General features: G+C 43.9%; 1 protein-coding gene across 1 annotated transcript in view; it reads left to right on the top strand.

Annotated features, from left to right (window-relative positions):
- The first annotated feature begins 187 nt into the window (after positions 1-187).
- Positions 188-18,869, top strand: part of smpd4 (sphingomyelin phosphodiesterase 4) — a 38,158-nt gene continuing 19,476 nt past the window's right edge. The window contains 11 exon segments of the mRNA XM_055655928.1: positions 188-258; positions 3,329-3,415; positions 4,199-4,341; positions 6,605-6,680; positions 9,811-9,919; positions 11,378-11,430; positions 12,668-12,784; positions 12,786-12,820; positions 14,668-14,800; positions 15,651-15,722; positions 17,828-17,839. Coding sequence (XP_055511903.1) covers positions 220-258; positions 3,329-3,415; positions 4,199-4,341; positions 6,605-6,680; positions 9,811-9,919; positions 11,378-11,430; positions 12,668-12,784; positions 12,786-12,820; positions 14,668-14,800; positions 15,651-15,722; positions 17,828-17,839 — 876 coding nt within the window. The 5' untranslated portion in view covers positions 188-219.

Below are 18,869 nucleotides of genomic sequence, written 5' to 3'. Positions count from 1 at the left end.
AGCCCCGCCTCAACATGCAGCTCCGCCCTCAACGTGTAAATGTAGTCCCGCCTCTTCTCTAATCTCCAATCAGCTTCTCCATTTCATTTGTCCTGCCCCATTCTGTCCATTCAGAGCCGGGCTCTCATTCCGCCTCCTCCAATCCGACCTCTCCCGCTGACCTCGTCGCCGGCGCGGGCTGATGACGCGGGAGATTGAAGCGGGAGCGCGGTGGGAACCATGTCGGCTCTGCCTCTGCAGCAGCCCAGTTACCTGTTGGTGAGTGTGGAGCCCAGCCTCGACCCCCGGACCCCCGGACCCCAGCCCTTAACCCCCCGGACCCCAGCCCTTAACGACCCCCGCCACTACCCTCCGACCCCATAACCCCCCGGATCCCGCACTTATCCCCCGGACCCACGCACTTAATCCCCGGACCTTGCAGCCTCCGACCATCCCTGCCACTACCCTCCGACCTCCTTCCCCCGCACACTGCAAACATGGAGGTGCAGCAGTGTTGGCCTGCTTGTGTAGGGAAAGATGTCAGTGTGATGGGTGGTTTCCCGCACATTCGGTATGGGGAGAGGCTGGCCTCGTCATAGCGATACAGTGTGGAAACAGGCCCTTCGGCATAACTTGCCCACACTTGCCAACATGTCCCAGCTACACTAGCCCCACCTACTAGTCCATGTCCCTCCAAACGTGTCTTATCCATGTACCTGTCTAACTGTTTCTTAAACGTTGGGTCTCACGGGATGGTGAAGACTCGGCATTTGAGAAGATTCTTTGGGATCGGATCTTGGACAAACTTAGATTGTTTTCTCTGGAGTGTCGGAGGTTGAGAAGTGGTAGAAGTATAAACAATTATGAGAGGCTTTGATAGACAGTATGCATCTTTTTCCCATGAGGAAATATTGAATACCAGAGGCTATAGCTTTAAGGTGAGTGGTGCAAAGTTGAAATAAGTTGCAGTGGAGGCAGCTATGATAGTGGTATTTAAGAGAGAATGGAGGGATGCAGTTCACAAATTGCCAGAGGATATTAGTTTTACTTGACACAGACATTGTGGCCGAAGGGCCTGTTCCTGTGTTGTGCTAGGTTTTGTGACTCAGGTTGACAATGGATGGGGGGGGGGGCAGGCTCTCCCCGGGTGAAGGAAGGCTTGGAGGACCAGTCCCAGGACGTGGGTGATGGTTAGCACAGCTGAGCTTGTGATGTTTCAGTGCGCCAGGGAAAGTTGAGGACTCTGGTCAGAGTGGATATGGAGAGGGATCTCCTGTCATGGAGAATCTAAAACTTGTTTGTTTTTTTTTTTGTTCCCTCAGAGGGTGTGAATCTTTGTAACGCCCACACATTTTGGAACATTTTAAAGCGGGACTGGATAGATTCTGGATGAGAAAGAGCTGAAAGGTCATTGGGATAGGTGGGGGACTGGCGGTGATTTTCAACGAGGTTGAGGCTGGTGTAGCTGTCTCCTGCTCTCAAGTTATACATTGTATCTGTACATCACAGACTGACATCCCACACAAATCACCTCTCTACTATTGAGATTCATGTCTCAGACAGGGACCCGTGCCCCAGAACCATTGCCCTATCCAGGATTTAATTACCAGGGCTGGATGTTTTTTTCCACATGTACATGGTTCTGAAACATGCGTATCCTCACCTGTAACTTGGTTGCTAATGCTTACCTGCTGCCTGACTCCCTAACACACACGCACACACACCTATTATATATCATTATAACTAACATGGGCAGAATCTGATGATGTGCATCAAGTTTATTTTTATGATGTCCGTGTGATGTGCTAACTTTCTTCCACTATAAATAGTGCTTTTTCTCAATCTCATGTTGACTTGAGCGAGCAGGCAGGCCTCAGTTAAAGATTTCTCTGAAAATTGTCCCTTCTGTGTAGACTGTCCTTCCCCACGTTGTTGTGTCAGCTAAGGTGCTGTGCCTATTCCTACACACAAGTCTGTGATTTACCAATCCTGCTGAAATGGAACCATTCGTGAAGTCAGATGTAACACTAAAGTTAAAAGTTAAACCGTTATAAATCATTGGCTATTTAGCTTGTATTGTAGCTAAATAAGTAGAATAGCAAGTTGTTTGAAAGTATGCAGAGGAATTTATCGCAATTTTACCTGGACTCTGACAAATACTGGAAGTATTGGTTTTAGAGCCGAAATCGAGGCGATTTAAAATTAATCCTCAAAAATTGAGCAGTTCTCATTGTCAATAAAGTGAAAATTATTTCCCATGGACAGGGAAATACAAAAGAACCCAAGGGAAACCAGTTCGATAAATAACGAAAGATGCAATTAATTCTGTGGAAAGAGTGGTCTCTTCTCGTGTAATTATTGCTGTGAGTCCTAACTTGTGACCTATCAGCCTTGTGCACATTGATCTTGAGATTGGTTCCCAATTCGACAAATTTTTTTTTTTTTGAAAAAAGTCCTAGCTTCACATCTCTTCATGTCCTTGCCCCTTCCTATAATTTATTCAATCTTTAAAACCCTCTGAGATATCATTTGCACCTCTAATTCTGGATCTAGAGTGTCCTTGACACAATTTGCGCAATGCCTTGGCTACCATGAACTTACAGATCTGGAATTCTTTCTTTAAATCTCACTTCCTAACATTTCTCCCTGAAGACACTACTTAAAACCTTTCACTTTGATTAAGATTTGGAAATGGCACCTATACTAAGACTTGGTGTTTTTAGTAAGTTTTCCTGAGATAATCCTTGGGACACGCTTTCTAACTAAAGGTACTTTCTACATTGGAGTTGCCATTGATCTCAATTATGAGCCCCATTACAATTTTCTCTGGCTTTAACAGATTTTAAAGTATTAGGATGTGCATAATCCAAACCTTTCTTTTACCTCTCTACACTTCCCTCAATTTTTTTTGTTAGAGTTTAGAATATTAGAAAAGTATAGCACAGAAATAAGCCCACTGCTCTGTATACATGCCTACTTAAACTAATTCCTTATGCCTACATGACATTTTTATTTCTTCATTCCCTGCATATTTCACATGCCTACCTAAAATCCTCATAAATGCTTCTATGGTATCTTCTTCCACCACCACCCCTGGAAGTGCATTCCAGGCACCCACAATTCTCTGTGTTTAAAAAATAAATTGACCAGCACATTTCCTTTATTTTTTTATTTTTTATCCCTTTGACCTTAAAGCTATGCCTTTTTACTATTTGAAATTTCCACCCTGAGAAAAAGGCTCTAACTGTCTACCCTTTCGATGCCTCTCCTAATTGTGTATATTTCTATCAGATCTCCCCTCAGCTAATGTAGGAATGAATTGAAGGAATAAAAATATTCTCTTTTACAGGCACTTCTTAAAGCAGATATTGTGAGCAAGACTCTAATTCAGAGATGCTTGGACTTATCCAAGGTGATAGAAGACTACTCTGCCAAGGTACTAAATGGTTGTGTTTGTTTAGTCCCTTTTGGCCTGCTAATCCTTGCTTTTTCCCTTTCCTTTAGTAGTAGTTTTCAAGTCTTGCCTTTCACTGGGTCCAAGTAGTCATCCTTCCTGTGATCCTAGTGCGAGGCCAGCTCAACCATAGGGATGGAGTTGGCCTGATCCTTGTTCCGTGTTTTTATTGCCTTTGAATCCATTTAGTTCCTTGAGAATTAACAGCATGACCTGATACACAATTGGATGGGTGTACAGGCCATCTAGGGAACATTTTAAATTAATATTCATAAGTCATGGCAGCAGAATTAGGTCAATCGAGTCTACTCCACCTTTTAATCATGGCTGATCTATCTTTCCCTCTCAACTCCATTCTCCCGCATTCTCCCTGTAACGTGTGCCACCTTTACTAATCCAAGAACCTGTCAATCTACACTTTAAGAATACCCAAAGACTTAGCTTTCACAGCCATCTGTGGCAATTAATTCCACAGATTCACCCCGGCTAAAGAAATTCCTCCTCATTGAGTCAGAGTGATACCGTGTGGAAACAGGCCCTTCAACCAAACTTGCTCACACCAGCCAACATGTCCCAGCCACATGTAGTCACACTATATTCCTCATCTTCTTTCTAAAGGTACATCATTTTATTTTGGACTCTCCCACTAGTGGAAGCCTCCTCTCCACAAGCCCTCTATCCAGGCTGTTTTAATTTAAACTGTATTGTTGTGTATAGCTGTTGCGGTGTGCTGTGAGCCTGCCTTTTGTTTCACATCTTTTCCAGGAGCTTCATTTTGTTTTCCCATGGCTAATGGAGACGGTCTTCGGGACTCATGATGGGCCTGCTGTGGGTTGGAACTTGCGGTATTTGCAGGGCCGAAGCAATCCAACTGATTATACAGCTGTGGTGGAGTTCCTGGATCCCAGGTGCGGTGGTGATTTCTATCAGAACGGGGAGGGTGGAGTACAAAAGTGCTGGCGACTTGGTCCTGGGAATCTAAAGTAGCAAGGTTCGCCTGACACTTTACACACAGCCTACTATGGCATTTTGCTGAATGTGACCAGACGATTAAATGAGCTGTATATCATAATGATAAGGAAACTCTGCACAATTTTGGTCTTTATATTTAATGGATGTAAGGGTCCTGTGTAAAATAATAAAATGTGATAGAGTTAATCTCCCTTGGGTTCAGGGGTATGATCAAAGATCCTGTGCCTGGCGTTCTTGTTCCCTTTACCATTGTCTTCATCCTGTGATGCATCTAGTGGAGTTTAGGCAAAGTCAGGAGACCCTGACTTTATTTCTCACAGGTGTTTCTGATGAGGCTTTGGTTGAGAGCCCATGTACCAAGGTCCTTCTTACAATGGTGAAGTACTTTGCAATAAGACTCCACAAAGATATACAGGTTTGTAGGTTAATTGGCTTGGTAACATTGTAAATAGTCCCTAGTGTGTGTAGGATAGTGTTAGTGTGCAGGGATCGCTGGTCGGTGCGGACTCGGTGGGCCGAAGGGCTTGTTTCCGCACTGTATTTCTACTAAACTGAGATGAAACGTGTAGGGTGGAACTGAGGATGCTGGTTTAAACCGAAGATAGACACAAAAAGTTGAAGTAACTCAGCGGGACAGGCAGCATCTTTGGAGAGAAGGAATGGGTAACATTTTCTTCGGACTAACATGTTAATAAAAAAATTATGAAAGGAATTTATTTATATTTACAACTTATACCCAAATCATCACACTCTCAAGTGTTTTATGGCCAGTTAAGGACTTTTAATGTCTTCTCTCGTTGAAAGAAATGTTCATAACAAAATGACAGCTTTATGTTCCTCACAATAAAATTGGTGGTGTAGTCGACAGGATCCTGTTCAACTGGCCCAATGGGCTGGTGAATGGCAGACAGAGTTTAATTCAGATTAATGTGAGGTGTTGCAGTTTGCTGGGACATATCAGGGTAGGATTTGCACAGTAAATGGTAGGCCTCTGGGGATTATTGGAGACCAGAAAGAGTAGTGAAGAACTCATTTATAGGTCAGGGTATTGATTGCAGAAATTGGGATGTCATGTCATAGCTGTACAAGACATCTGTAAGATAACCTTTGGAGTACTATGTACAGTGCTTGTTGCCGTGTTATAGGAATGATGTCATTAAACTGGAAAGTACCAAAAATAATCGCCAGAATATTACTGGGAATGGAAGGTTTGAGTTATAAGGAGTCTTGTTTACTTTGCGGGGTAGGAAGCTGATGCTGGACATTAGGTTTGCACCTTAATTATGGGGAGGTCTGCGAGTATTCATGAAACTAAAATTGGTTTTCTGGGTTGATAGCAATGGTGGATGCTTCTTTGACAGTGGCATGGAATATAAGAGCAGGATCCTACAGCACAGAATTGGCCCTTACAGCCCACAAAGCCCATCTACACAAATCACATCTGTCTGCGTGTGGCCTGTATCTCATTCAACCTTTCCTATCCAAGTATCTGTCCAAATGCTTTTTAAACATTGTATTTGTATTTACCTACACAATCTGCAGAGAAGATTAATGAGGGAGTTGCCAAGATTCATGGGCTTGAGCTATAGGGAGGGGTTGAGCAGGCTAGTTTGAGGGGTATTCTTAGAGAGGTATATAAAATAATGAAGGGAATTGATAGGGTGAATAGGAATGATTTCCCAAGGTAGTGGGATCAAGAACTATAGGGTATAGGTTTAAGGTGAGGGGAAGATTCAATGGGCAACAGATACATGGATAGGATGGTTTGGAGGGATATAGGTCAGAGGAAGGCAAGTGGCATTCGATCGGTTAGGTATCTTGGTTAGCATGGATGAGTTGGGCTGAAGGACTTGTTTCCATGCTGTGTAGCTCTCTGACTAGGTTAGACTGCACCTGTGGGGGGAAAAAGTCAGCGAGCTGACCTTTCATGTTGAAGACTTTTCCTCAGAATGGCAATGGGTCTTCAAAGACCCAACTATTAGCTCTGCTTCTCTTGCCATAGTTATGTCTTAACCTGTTTCCAGGATTTTCTGTTTTTATTTCAGATTTCCAGCATTGCTGTCATTTTTATTTTTTTTAGCTCTCCAGGAATCCTGAGGTTGTGAAAGACATTACATAAATCTGACTGCTTTCGTGCTCTATTCTCTGCTAACTGTCTTTTGACATGGAACAAAAGTTTTTTTTTCCTGTGTTTGACAGTGGCCCAATGATGAAGTTGGTTTATAAACTGCAGGCTGAAGATTACAAGTATGAATTCCCCATCTCGTATCTTCCTGTAAGTATGGCAAACAACATTGAATGATTGTGGTGAGTTATTCCATGACCAAGGTTAAATGGTATGCTGTACATTTTAAACGTATATCTTGTAACCTACCGAGGAAGTATTTTGTTTAGAGAATGAGTCGTTGCAGTTGGAGATTTAATTCTGAGAACCAATAGTTGCCAGATTGATGCTAAGCCAGCTGATCATTGCTGCCGCAAGGATAAGGAAAATCTGTGCAGTGATTCCTAGTTGCAGGCAGTTGTTCGAAAGTCTACTTGAATAAACCTTGCATGATATTTCATCACCTCCCTCCCATGTGTCATTGTAGCTCCATCAGCACAGGGATGGCAGGAGTTTAGGTCAGGTCTTCTTTGCAGCGAAGCTCACAGCTCAGAAATTAATCTTCAAAAAAGGAGGATAGGGTGAGACTGCTTCCAAGCTCTACTAATATTCAGCCCACACCAATTACCAGATAGACACAAGTGAAGGCACATGGGCAGGCCCCTCTTCATGTGGGATGGTATTGATTGAGAACTTTGAGTCCATGCATTGGAAGAAGCCCTGCATACATGATGGAGCCCTCCCCCCGTCATAACTGACCCTCTTGTCTGCCCTGTCCAGCAACTCCAGGCCCGCTGTGGCAACTTTGGCTAAAATCCCTTTAGCCTCATTAATGCCTCAAAAACACAGAACTGAAGTAGAAGCAAGTCATTCGTTATCCCAAGCGACACCCTAGGAAGCTAAATTGTAGAATCGCCTTTTAAACTTTTACAATTCTCCCACATCAATCTCCAAGGATTTTAAAAACATTGTGAAGAGCAGTGAGCCCGAGAGCACTTGTCAGACGGGCTACCTCAGTGGCCTATTCCGTAGGTTGAAGCAACGTCGCTGCTCACACATCTGTAAGAAAGGAGCCTTCAAGCCCAGATCAGTTTAATGGACCAGCTCCGTACATATCGCAGCATGTAGACTGGATGTCACGGTCTAACTTGAGAGCAAATGATAAACAATGTGCAGTTGAACTGTGTCCGTTAACCACAACCTTCTACCCATTCTCAGTCCAGTCACACAGCAAAGAAACAGGCCCTTCGGCCCAGCTTTCCCATGCTGACCAAGATGCCCCATCTATACTACTCCCACCTTCAGAGTTCTGCGATGATGGAGGCAATTAAAAACCTTCCACAAGTCCAAATAAGCAATGACTACTGGATTGTTCTCATCCACTAATCTGTAGTCACATTTTTTGATGCGAATAGTGTTCATGATTCAATAATGTATATCTAGCCTATAGTTGGCTGGCTTAGGTTTGCCTAACAGTGGGGCGGCATCTGTGAAGAGAAAAGCAAGGTTAATGGTTCAGGTTGATGACCAATCATTAGGGCAAGGAAAAGTTAGAGGAGATGAACATTTTATAAGTTGCAGAGAACATGGTGAGGGAAGGTAGGAGGGATTGAATGCTGGATGGTAGTCATCTTGATATGAGTGGAGGGTTACACAGAAAAGCTGGAGAAACTCAGCGGGTGCAGCAGCATCTATGGAGCGAAGGAAATAGGCAACGTTTCGGGCCGAAACCCTTCTTCAGACTGATCGGGGGTGGGGGTGGGTGGGGACAAGAAAGGGAAAAGGAGGAGTAGCCAGACGGCTGGAGGAGGGAGGGGAGGAGACAGCAGGGGAGCTGAGGAAGGGGAGGAGACAGCAAGGACTAACAGAATTGGGAGAATTCGATGTTCATGCCCCGGGGGTGTAGACTCCCCAAACGGAATATGAGGTGCTGTTCCTCCAATTTCCGGTGCTGCTCGCTGTGGCCATGGAGGAGACCCAGGACAGAGAGGTCGGAGGCGGAGTGGGAGGGGGAGTTGAAGTGCTGAGCCACCGGGAGGTCAGCTTGGTTATTGCGGACCGAGCGGAGGTGTTCGGCGAAACGATCGCCCAACCTCCGCTTGGTCTCACCGATATAGATCTGCTGGCATCTAGAGCAGCGGACGCAATAGATGAGGTTGGAAGAGATGCAGGTAAACCTCTGTCGCACCTGGAACGACTGCTTGGGTCCTTGAACGGAGTCGAGGGGGGAGGCAAAGGGACAAGTGTTGCATCTCCTGCGGCCGCAAGGGAAAGTGCCCGGGGAGGGGGTGGACGAGAGGGAAGGGAAGAATTGACAAGGGAGTTATGGAGGGAGCGGTCTTTGCGGAAGGCAGATATGGGGGGAGATGGGAAGATGTGGCGAGTAGTGGGGTCACGTTGGAGGTGGCGAAACTGACGGAGGATTATTTTTTGTATGTGACGGCTGGTGGGGTGAAAGGTGAGGACTAGGGGGACTCGGCCCTTGTTGCGAGTGCGGGGATGGGGAGAGAGAGCAGTGTTGCGGGGTATGGAAGAGACCCTGGTGCGAGCCTCATTTATGGTGGAGGAGGGGAACCCCCGTTCCCTGAATAGTGAGGACATTTCAGATGTCCTGGTGTGGAACGCCTCATCCGTGGAGCAGATGCGGCGTAGACGGAGGAATTGGGAGTAGGGGATGGAGTCCTTACAGGAAGCAGGGTGGGAAGAAGTGTAGGATGTGGCTAGTGGATAACAAAAGGTGTAAATATTTCAGAATTCCCACACGTACTCTTTTAAAAATTATTCTCCACACTTTCTACACTCTGCCAGCACATTACCCAGCTCCTGAAACGGACTTTACAAAATGTCATTCCGACGTGGAATTCTCATAATTTTGAGCTCCTCGATCTATCCAAAATGACATTCACTATTAGGAACAAAATAGGCAAAGATACTGAATAATTACATCTGGCACATCGACAGTGCATGAGCACAAACCACTGCAGCCAATTGGCGTGAAAAGCACTAGGAAGCTGCCTTGAAGCCTCTTGCCGTGCGTGGCCCCTCAGTGCCCTTGACAAGTTTTGGCATCTGAAAGTGCAAATACTTCACTAAAGCTGTCATATTTCAGACTATCATCATTTCCAGATATCTCTTGACTAATGTTGACTTTGTGTCACTTTTGCAGCAATGAACCCTGCCATGTGTATCTGCTTAAGATAGCTATGTGCGATTAATTTTCTTGTTGCAAGTTTATGTGAAGCCAGATGCTTCACTGAGGATCTTAATCTTTTCTAATCCAAGTCTGTATTTGAATTCTCAGGGTCCTGTGAAGGCATCGCTCCAGGAAGGTGTCCTGCCAGATTTCCCACTCTATCACAACAAGCTCCAGTTTCCCATCTCTGGGGTGACCAGCCTCAGCCTCTCACTCAGTATCCTCTCTCAAGCTTGGACATTTGAGTATTGCCTTCAGCAATGAGTGCCCTGGGATTTATTCTCAGTGCAAATAGTTGGCTCCAGGCACTTTTATTAACGATACACTTTCTGCTTTTGCTATTCGTGACAAAAAAAAAATCATAAATACTTGCCTTTTTATTGGGGTGAAATCCATTTATTTGAATGTTCACTGATAGCTTGCTGGATCTTCCAGCTGTAAAGTCTCCAGCTTTAACATGCTGTATCTTCCCACTGCAATCCAGAGCTGGCAAAGGAGAATAACTGGTACAAACCTTATTAATAGAGTTTTAAAATGTGATTAATGTTAGCTGACTGTGTTGATAGTACTTAAAATGACGGTATAAGTAAACACGGATGGAGATTTCAGGCCAATAGAGTTCTGGGCTAGGAACGTTCGCGCTCAAGCTGTAAATTCTGTTTTCTAGTGGTTATGATATTGGAGTCAAAGCACGAGAGCTGCTAACTCAGAGCTGGCCATGGAAATATATGAAATCTGGAAACTGTCAGTTGGCACCAGTAACAATAAATGTGAAAGCTGACTGTCTGGGGCAATAAATCACACAGGTTAAACTGCTCTTCCAGAGAAAGAATGCAGGCAGCATGTTGGGCTTGCTTCATGTCCCCCCATCCCCCCACCCCAGTCCAACATACCACGCATGAAATGTCAGCAACCTTCCTCCGTAGATGCTGTCTGATTTGGAGAATATCACCCGTAATATTTGTCACACTCTTGAGTTGATTCTCAAAAGGTGTCTCCTTAATTTTTCCAATTCTGTACCCTGTCTGTTCATCTCCTTCGGTATCCTTGATACTTATACAATACATCCTTGATGCACCTTGGCATCCTTAAGTGTAATGCCCAGCGCTGCAGTGTGATGCTGAAACAGACTAGTTAACATTCTTTGGTTTATTTTATGCCCCTACATGTGAAACTAAAGATCCCACTCATGCTTTCCAACATGCTGTCGACTTGCTGTCACCTCTGACGTGTGTATGAACCTGGTTTCTATTTCACCCTCCAGTAGGAAGGCTGAATCGCCAGAGCAACTGGGGTGAAATTCTATTAGAATTGGCCACATGGGTGTTTGATTTCACAACTGCTTTTCTTGGAACTTCAAATGTCTACATGTAAAATGTAATAGAATGGCCTGGCATGTTGCCTCCTAACATAAATGGAGCATCAAATTACATTTGTGGAAAAAAAATTCTACTTAGTAAATACAATTCAGCTGGCTTGCTGGCACCATCAAATTTAGTAATAGAAGCATGATGCCTCTGCACAGAAACTGCGTGAAGTACATGGGCTGTTTTGATGTGCTGATTGTGTTGTCAATAGCTCTAACAGCTGAGACATTAACTGGTGATGGGGAGGCTGTGATAAAGGGCTTTTGTTTGCAAAGTAAATATCTATTTTATCTTTAACCCGCAAAAAGATCCCTTTGAATACTATTTCTTCAATTTGGCGATGCACCTTACAGCACCACGGGTAAGTAGCTACTGCTGCTGCGTGATGGTACAGATAAATATATTGTGGTCTGGGTGCTTCAGCCTTCCCCAGCCGATGGCATGTCCTTTCTCAGGTGTCAAAGATAAAAAATGTTGGCCACATGCGGTCTATGACTTGTCCTGTAAAGATAAAGTATCTCAATTCCATTTCAACATTATTAATAGAAGTGCACTAAAGGAAATGGACCTTAAATTCTAAGTAGGCATGAGCTGTTTTGCACCCAGTTCCCAACACTCTGTTGTTTGATTCCACCCTCACTGCTCTACAGTTGCTAAAACCTGCATCCATGCCATCTTTAATGCTCATTGCAGCTGGTAGAGCTGTTACATCACTGCACCATAGACCCTGGTTCAATTTTTGGCCTCTGTGTGGAGCTTGCACGTTCTCCTTGTGTCTGCATGGATTTTCTCCGGGTGCTCTGGTTTCCTCCCACATCTCAAAGATGTGCGGGTTTGTAGGATAATTGGCTTCTGTAAATTGCCCTTTTTGTGTAGAGAGTGGATGTGAAAGTAGGATAACAGAGAACGATTGTGACCAGCTGATTGATAGTCGGCGTGGACGCAATGGGCCAAAGAGCCTGTTTCCACGCTGCATCTTTTAATCAATCTGCCTAGTTTCTTCCCTTCCACACAAACCTGAGCTCATTCAAAAATGCCAATGAAAATTTTAACCCAGTACCTCATGCTGACTGAATTACTTCTGAGTCTGACCTGGAACTTAAAATTCTCACCCTCATTTTAAAATCCCTCCATGACCACATTCCCAACCTTATTTTTTAAAGTATTCCTAATACATTATGATCGTTGTGCAACCCTGATCTTCCTTGATCTGCCATGGGTTCAGCTGCTAAAGGCCCTAGGCTCAGGAAGTTGCTCCATAACTGCTCAGCCTCTTAATCTCCATGAAGAGACACCATAACACCAGTCTTGGACAGAACTGTTGCATGGTGCCCTGAGATGTTTTGCTTTATCGGAGTTCCACTTTATAAGCTTGTATTTAATTATTGTTTCATTGATGTTAATGCATATTTGGCAGTGAAGGCCTCTAATACAATTATAGACTGCAGAGATGGGGTTATCAGATTTTCTGCCTCACTCGAAGAATTTGCACTCTTGTCTGTGTAAAACTGGCGGTGGATTGATACGTACAAACAGTCGGACTGGGCTAGAGTTTTGCATTTTGCATCTCCTAGTGGTGGTGTTCTCTCTCATTACAGAGTTGCCCACTGGGACACCTCTTCAGCACCTCAGACAGTGCCTATTTTGTGGTGGTTGATCGGTATCTGCAATACTTCCTTCCAGTAGAAGGGAATGTGCCACCTTCACCCTTTCATAAATGCCTGTGGCACTGTCTCTCCTCCAACACCAAGGTATGTGCATTTTAGGCCATTGATTTGTTGTCTAAAGGGCAAGGCTAGATTCTGCTCGGGTTCAGGGTAAAGTGTGCACATTTTTGGTGCACCCTGTTTTAAAAGCTGATCATTGAAGAAATGCAAATATTTTTCCAATTTAATTTCTATTTATTATTCAGTATAGAGATTACATTTCATACATTAAAATTGTGCTAAATGCTGATGTAATCTAGGATTTGGTTTGGATGTTTACTGAGAAATTAGCCAGATTAGCCCTAACAAAGGATGCAGACTCCCCAAACGGAATATGAGGTGCTGTTCCTCCAATTTCCGGTGCTGCTCGCTGTGGCCATGGAGGAGACCCAGGACAGAGAGGTCGGAGACGGAGTGGGAGGGGGAGTTGAAGTGCTGAGCCACCGGGAGGTCCACCCCCGCCCCCGATCAGTCTGAAGAAGGGTTTAGGCCCGAAACGTTGCCTATTTCCTTCGCTCCATAGATGCTGCTGCACCCGCTGAGTTTCTCCAGCTTTTTTGTGTACCTGCAGGACTGTGTATTGACAGGGTGGGGAGGGGTGGGGAGGGAATAGAGTTAGAATGCCTGAGAGTGCCAGATTAGCATCAGCAAAGATATAGTCCATTAGATGATGCTTAGTCATGGTTTACCAAGCCATTGGTAGGACAATTGGATGGACATAGTCATGGGGTGATGGAGCATGGAAACAAATTCTTCGGACTACCAGGTCCACTGACTATGCCTGATCAGCCCCTGCCGTTCCTAATCTACATAAATCCCATCCCTTAGAATCTTCTCCAATAATTTCCCCACCTCTGTTGTGAGGCTCAGTAGTTACTTGATTTATCTTCGCTGCCTGTTTAAAATAAAGGAACAACGTTAGCTATCCTCTGGACTTCTGGTATGTCACCTGCAGCTAACAATGATGGTAAACTCTCCGTCAGGGGCCCAGTAATCTCCTTTCTTCTTTCCTATTGATAGATCTCATCAGGCCCCGGGATCTATCAATCCTTATACATTCTGACATCTAACATCTCCACGTCCTTAACACTGACATGGTCCAGATTATCTACATACCCTTCCCTGAATTCAGTATCTACCATGGCCTCCTTGGTGAATACGGATGAGAAGTATGTGTTTCGCCCACATCCTGTAAGGTGACCCACTTTTTCCATGACTACCCTCTTGCTCCTGATGTTCATATAATGTTAAGGGATTTTCCTTAAATGTTTTGGCCCTTAATTTCCTTCTCCTCTCATATACCCTTTATATTCCCGATCTTCTAATGCACCTCATTGCAGCCCTTGCTCTATTTTTGTCTGCACTTTCTCTGTAACTCTACACATTTCCTTTCTCTTTTAGCACTACCTGTTGAATCAATTTATGATGAGATGTATCTGGATAGCCTGCAAAACAAAGTTTTTCACTATCTTCAGACATGTGACAAAGATACACCAACACCAATATATTCCTCAAGAGACATGCTTGATTCAAGTTATCTATAACAAGTTATCTCATGCTTCATATTTTTCTTCATCAATTGTTTAATATCCTTGTCATCTGCCGAGGATTAATAACCAGGGGACAAATTACCGAGTGAATGTGGATTAATGTCTTGCTATTAGCAAACTGGTGGGTGGGTTTATTGAATGACTGATCTTAGTTAGCATCTGCATTGGTAGTCACTGTGAGAAAGGAGTTACTGAGTGAGGGAGCTTGTCAACATTTGTCTAGTGATCAGTGACACTTGCTCAGGATACTTTACATTGAATACTTGAATTTTCATTCCTTTAATGGAAAAAGTGTTTGCGCACCGTGCACGTTCTAATTTACCCTGCACTGTCTCCCAACAGAGTACAGAATGTCCCCTTTACCTCCTACGGCGGGCCCCACACCAGCCTACTGAAGCGGCACATATCCCACCAACCCTCAGCAACAACAGACCCAGCTGCACAGGAAATATGGAGATCGGAAACATTGCTTCAGGTGAGACCTCTGCAGCTGAAAGAGTTGATGTTCTGTGTTCCTCCGCTGGATATTGTTGCAGCAGCAGCAGAGTCCAGGCAAAGTCTGCTTCAGCCCTCCAGTATTGGGCATTTCCACCCTGGGAACAAGATTCTGGATGTCTACCCTATCTCTATATGTGTGCATGTAAAAGTTCACTGTGAACAGGGTGAGACTGGCTGATGTATTGATATTCAGGACAGCAAGGGGAAAAGGTTGTTTACCACTGCTGAGATGTAGCTGACCAAACGCTGCTTGTGACCTGTACCTCCTTAGATACTGTTGATCAAAATACTCCTGACTGTGCTTGAAAATTCTGGCCAAGAATGATCATGTTTAATTTAATCAAAAATTTACATCTCTGGAGGGACCTGAAAATAGCTGTGCATCGACGCTCCCCATCCAACCTGACAGAGCTTGAGAGGATCTGCAGAGAAGAATGGGAGAAATTACCCAAATGCAAATGTGCCAAGCTTGTAGTGTCATACCCAAGACTTGAGGCTGTAATTGCTGCCAAAGGTGCCCCAACAAAGTGCTGAGTAAAGGGTCTGAATACTTATGTAAATGTGATATTTTAGCTATTTCTTCTTAATTACTTTGCAAACGTTTCTAAACACCTGTTTTTGCTTTTTTTATGTGGTATTGTGTGTAGATTGATGCTAAAAAAAATTAAACCATTTTAGAATAAGGCTGTAACGTAACAAAATGTAGAAAAGGTGAAGGGGCCTGGATACTTTCTGAATGCATTGTACCGGCCCAACTGTTTCTTAAATGTTGGGATAGTCCCTGCCTCAACTACCTCTTTAACTTTACCAATCGCTTTCTTCAACAGATCTTTATTGAAATGTGGCTTCACCATTATTCTTTGGAGCTGTATCAAAAAATGCAGTCTCCCCACATCAAGGTATGTATGTTCAATTATTTAGTGTTTCCCCTTTACTTTTTTGATAGGAAACGTGTTGGCTAGTGTCTTGTCACTTGTCTCTCCACTCAGCAGGCTTCATGGAGCTTGGTTATGTAGCTAAAATCAGTTTACTAATCTGCAAGCACCTGATTTTTGTTTTAATCTGCTCTTCTGCTGCTCTTGTGAAACACAGTTATGTTTCGGGCTCTAAAGGGGTGTTCCATTTCTAATGACTGACCATTGATCGAATGGGAAATGTTATGTTTCCTGTTGATTTTACTGTAGGATTTCAATCTGCCCACTGCCATGTGTGAATTTGATCAGATAAGTGTTTTGCGTTTCACTTTCTGCCATGTGAGCATCATTAACTACACTGAAGAATTCCCCTGTCTAAAGAGAGTGCACAATTGCTGGGCCAGAGTTCCTCCCTTTCCAGGATGCAGTTTGGAATGGAATTAAATCCCAGCGTCTGAATTTTGACTCCTGCACCGTCTGTAGAAAGATAGGAGTTCTTGTTATTCCATCTGGCCTTGTAACGTACACTTGAAAGATATGCCAGGGTGCACTCCTTTCAGCCTCCAGTCATCACGCTGGGTCGCAGAAGATAAGTAATGAATTATCAAATTTGGGAATGGATAGTGGTAAAACCTGTTACAGTATGACAAAGCTGTAGGAGGCATCCTTTGACTTGTAATGAATGTTTGTAGCTAGACATCTCGTGAGATGGAAACGGTTTGACCTTGACACCTGGTGCTGCCAGTGTGGAGTTTGCACACTCTCCCTCTGACTGTGGGGGTATCCTTGGGTGTACCAGTCTTCTTTAGCATCTTACAGAGTAGCTGGCAGGTTAAATGGCTGCTGTAAATCACCCTAAACTTAAGTAGGTGATGAAATATGAGTTGACTTTACCTGAGCAGTGGAACTGGCTAACACAAAGGATGCATTGAACACTGCGTTCCAGTCACCTATTTAAATCATTTGCCTGTTTTTAATAAGAAAGGGTTCTTCCCATAGCCGCACAAATAGTTAATCGTAAGATGCAAATCTTCCTCTCACGAGTCCTATCCAGCTCATAATCACAAAACCAGAATCAAATGATTAGTCTGCCTCCCTTTCAGAAAGATTGCCAGAAATCACATAGGTTTTCAATGCAGAAATGTGCAGCGGCTTAGTGCAGGTTTAGTTTAGAGATAACGCCCTTTGGCCTACCAAGTTCGTGCCGACCAGCGATCCCCGCACACCAACACTATCCTACACACACTAGGGACAATTTACAATTCTTTACCAAGCCAATTAAAGTACAAACCTGTACGTCTTTGGAGTGTGAGAGGAAACTGAAGATATCGGAGAAAGTCACGTGGAGAACGTACAAACTCCATACAGACAAAAACCCGTAGTCATTGGCCTAGATTCTAGCCACTCTCTGTAACCCTCACGCAGTCTATGAAGGGCTTTTCATGGTTACTAATGGAGTTTGTTTAGATAACGACACTGCCCTTGTATAGTCCATGCCTTCATGTGGCATCATTTCCTTTCACCTCTTGCCAGCCATGACCCTCCTGATCGGCTGAAACCAGTGGAATTAATTGTTTTTGTTCCACTTCCTGCTCCATCGGGTAATTATTGCAGCTTCTATGCTGTGCATGGAAGGAGAGCTGTCAGTCACACTTAATGCCCCATCTCCACTGTGACATGTTTTTTGTGAAACCAGGAGCGGGTGTGTGGCAGTTGAAGGTCACGGCCAACACCTCATTGCTCCTTGGCCCGGCCAAAATGCCATTTTCACAGCAGGTACATGGGCATTAGATTTAACAAATGGTCAGTGATATTGGACTAGGTGGGGATTCCTACTTAAAAAAAAAAAAAAAAAGATTTTGAATGTTTTGGTTTGGGGTGGTGGATTTGGGTATGGTTTCTAAATCTGGGGTGGTGGGTATTCAGGCCACACTTTAGAGCTCTGCTTCAGCTTTGCATGATGTCATGTTGATGCCTGGGTGCATGTGCCTTACGCCGTTACATCATTTCTGTTTTTTTTCCTTTCTCCTCGTCACCTTCATCGTCTCCGCTCTGATTCTGACTGCCTTGTGCAATCGTGGCATTGCAAGCCAGGGCCGCAGGTATTCACTTTACTCGAGCAACTAACCAATGTTAACCCTTTTGAAGATGAGGGCCAAGCTCACTTTGATATTGCTGGAGTATCTCGGTGGCACAGACTGAAGATCTCTGTCTCTCTTCCAGAGTGTACTTGCTCCTTCAAACATCCTCTGTACCCTGCTGTTGACTCGGGGTTCTGCATTAAGCAGGATAGAGTGGTCTGCTGCGGAAAGAGCACACACTTTAGCAGATACTGAGATTTATGAGTATATAAATTGTGCACAGATAGAACAAAAATAAATCTGACTCCTTCAGCATTCAAAAGGGTTAACAATGTAGCCGACTACATTGCTGTGGCTCGATTTATTTAATATTGTTAAAACTTGTACACTGTGTAAGAGGAGCTTCACTCTGTGAACAGAGATTGTAACAGTATCTCACACACAATAAATCCTCCTGAATATTCTCCTCGTACACAGTTCAAGCAAAACTGTTCTGATGATTTATTTTTCAGTTCAACGGGACTCTATTAAGGTATCTCTACTGCTATACTGCTCTGAAATCCGGGGTAATTTTGACAATGAAAAATCAACTTTGATATATATTTTCTATTTGGAAACAAAGTGACCATGTACTTTGTGCTATCTATCCCATGGAGCGTGGAAAGGATATATCCCCGTAACTGCCATCAGATCTTGGTGCCAGGAGATGATTTGCAAAAGCTATGTCCAAGTATCTGAATATTGAACTCTGTGATTGATCAGCGCAGCGTTTCTCATTGGGCTTCTCATGGTGGAGAATGTTTATTGCAAAATATTAACTGTTTCACTTTAAGTTATCCTTTGTCAATAGCAAACACTCCCAGGCTACAGTGCAGGTTAGGTACAAAGTAAACTTGGCATCGTTAGAGGTACAACAGGAGTATGTTGAGTGGAGTATGTTCACTGCAATGTCCTACCAGGGTGCTTTCAAGTTTGTGTCTTTTTTTCCTCCTCATCTGCCCCCCACTGTGAGATTGGTGACATTTGTGTCCTGTCGGCATCCAAGGAGTGA

The sequence above is a fragment of the Leucoraja erinacea genome, chromosome 25 (assembly GCF_028641065.1).
Source record: "Leucoraja erinacea ecotype New England chromosome 25, Leri_hhj_1, whole genome shotgun sequence".
In the NCBI taxonomy this organism is placed as follows: Eukaryota; Metazoa; Chordata; class Chondrichthyes; order Rajiformes; family Rajidae; genus Leucoraja; species Leucoraja erinaceus.
This window is presented reverse-complemented; position numbering and strand designations above follow the sequence as displayed.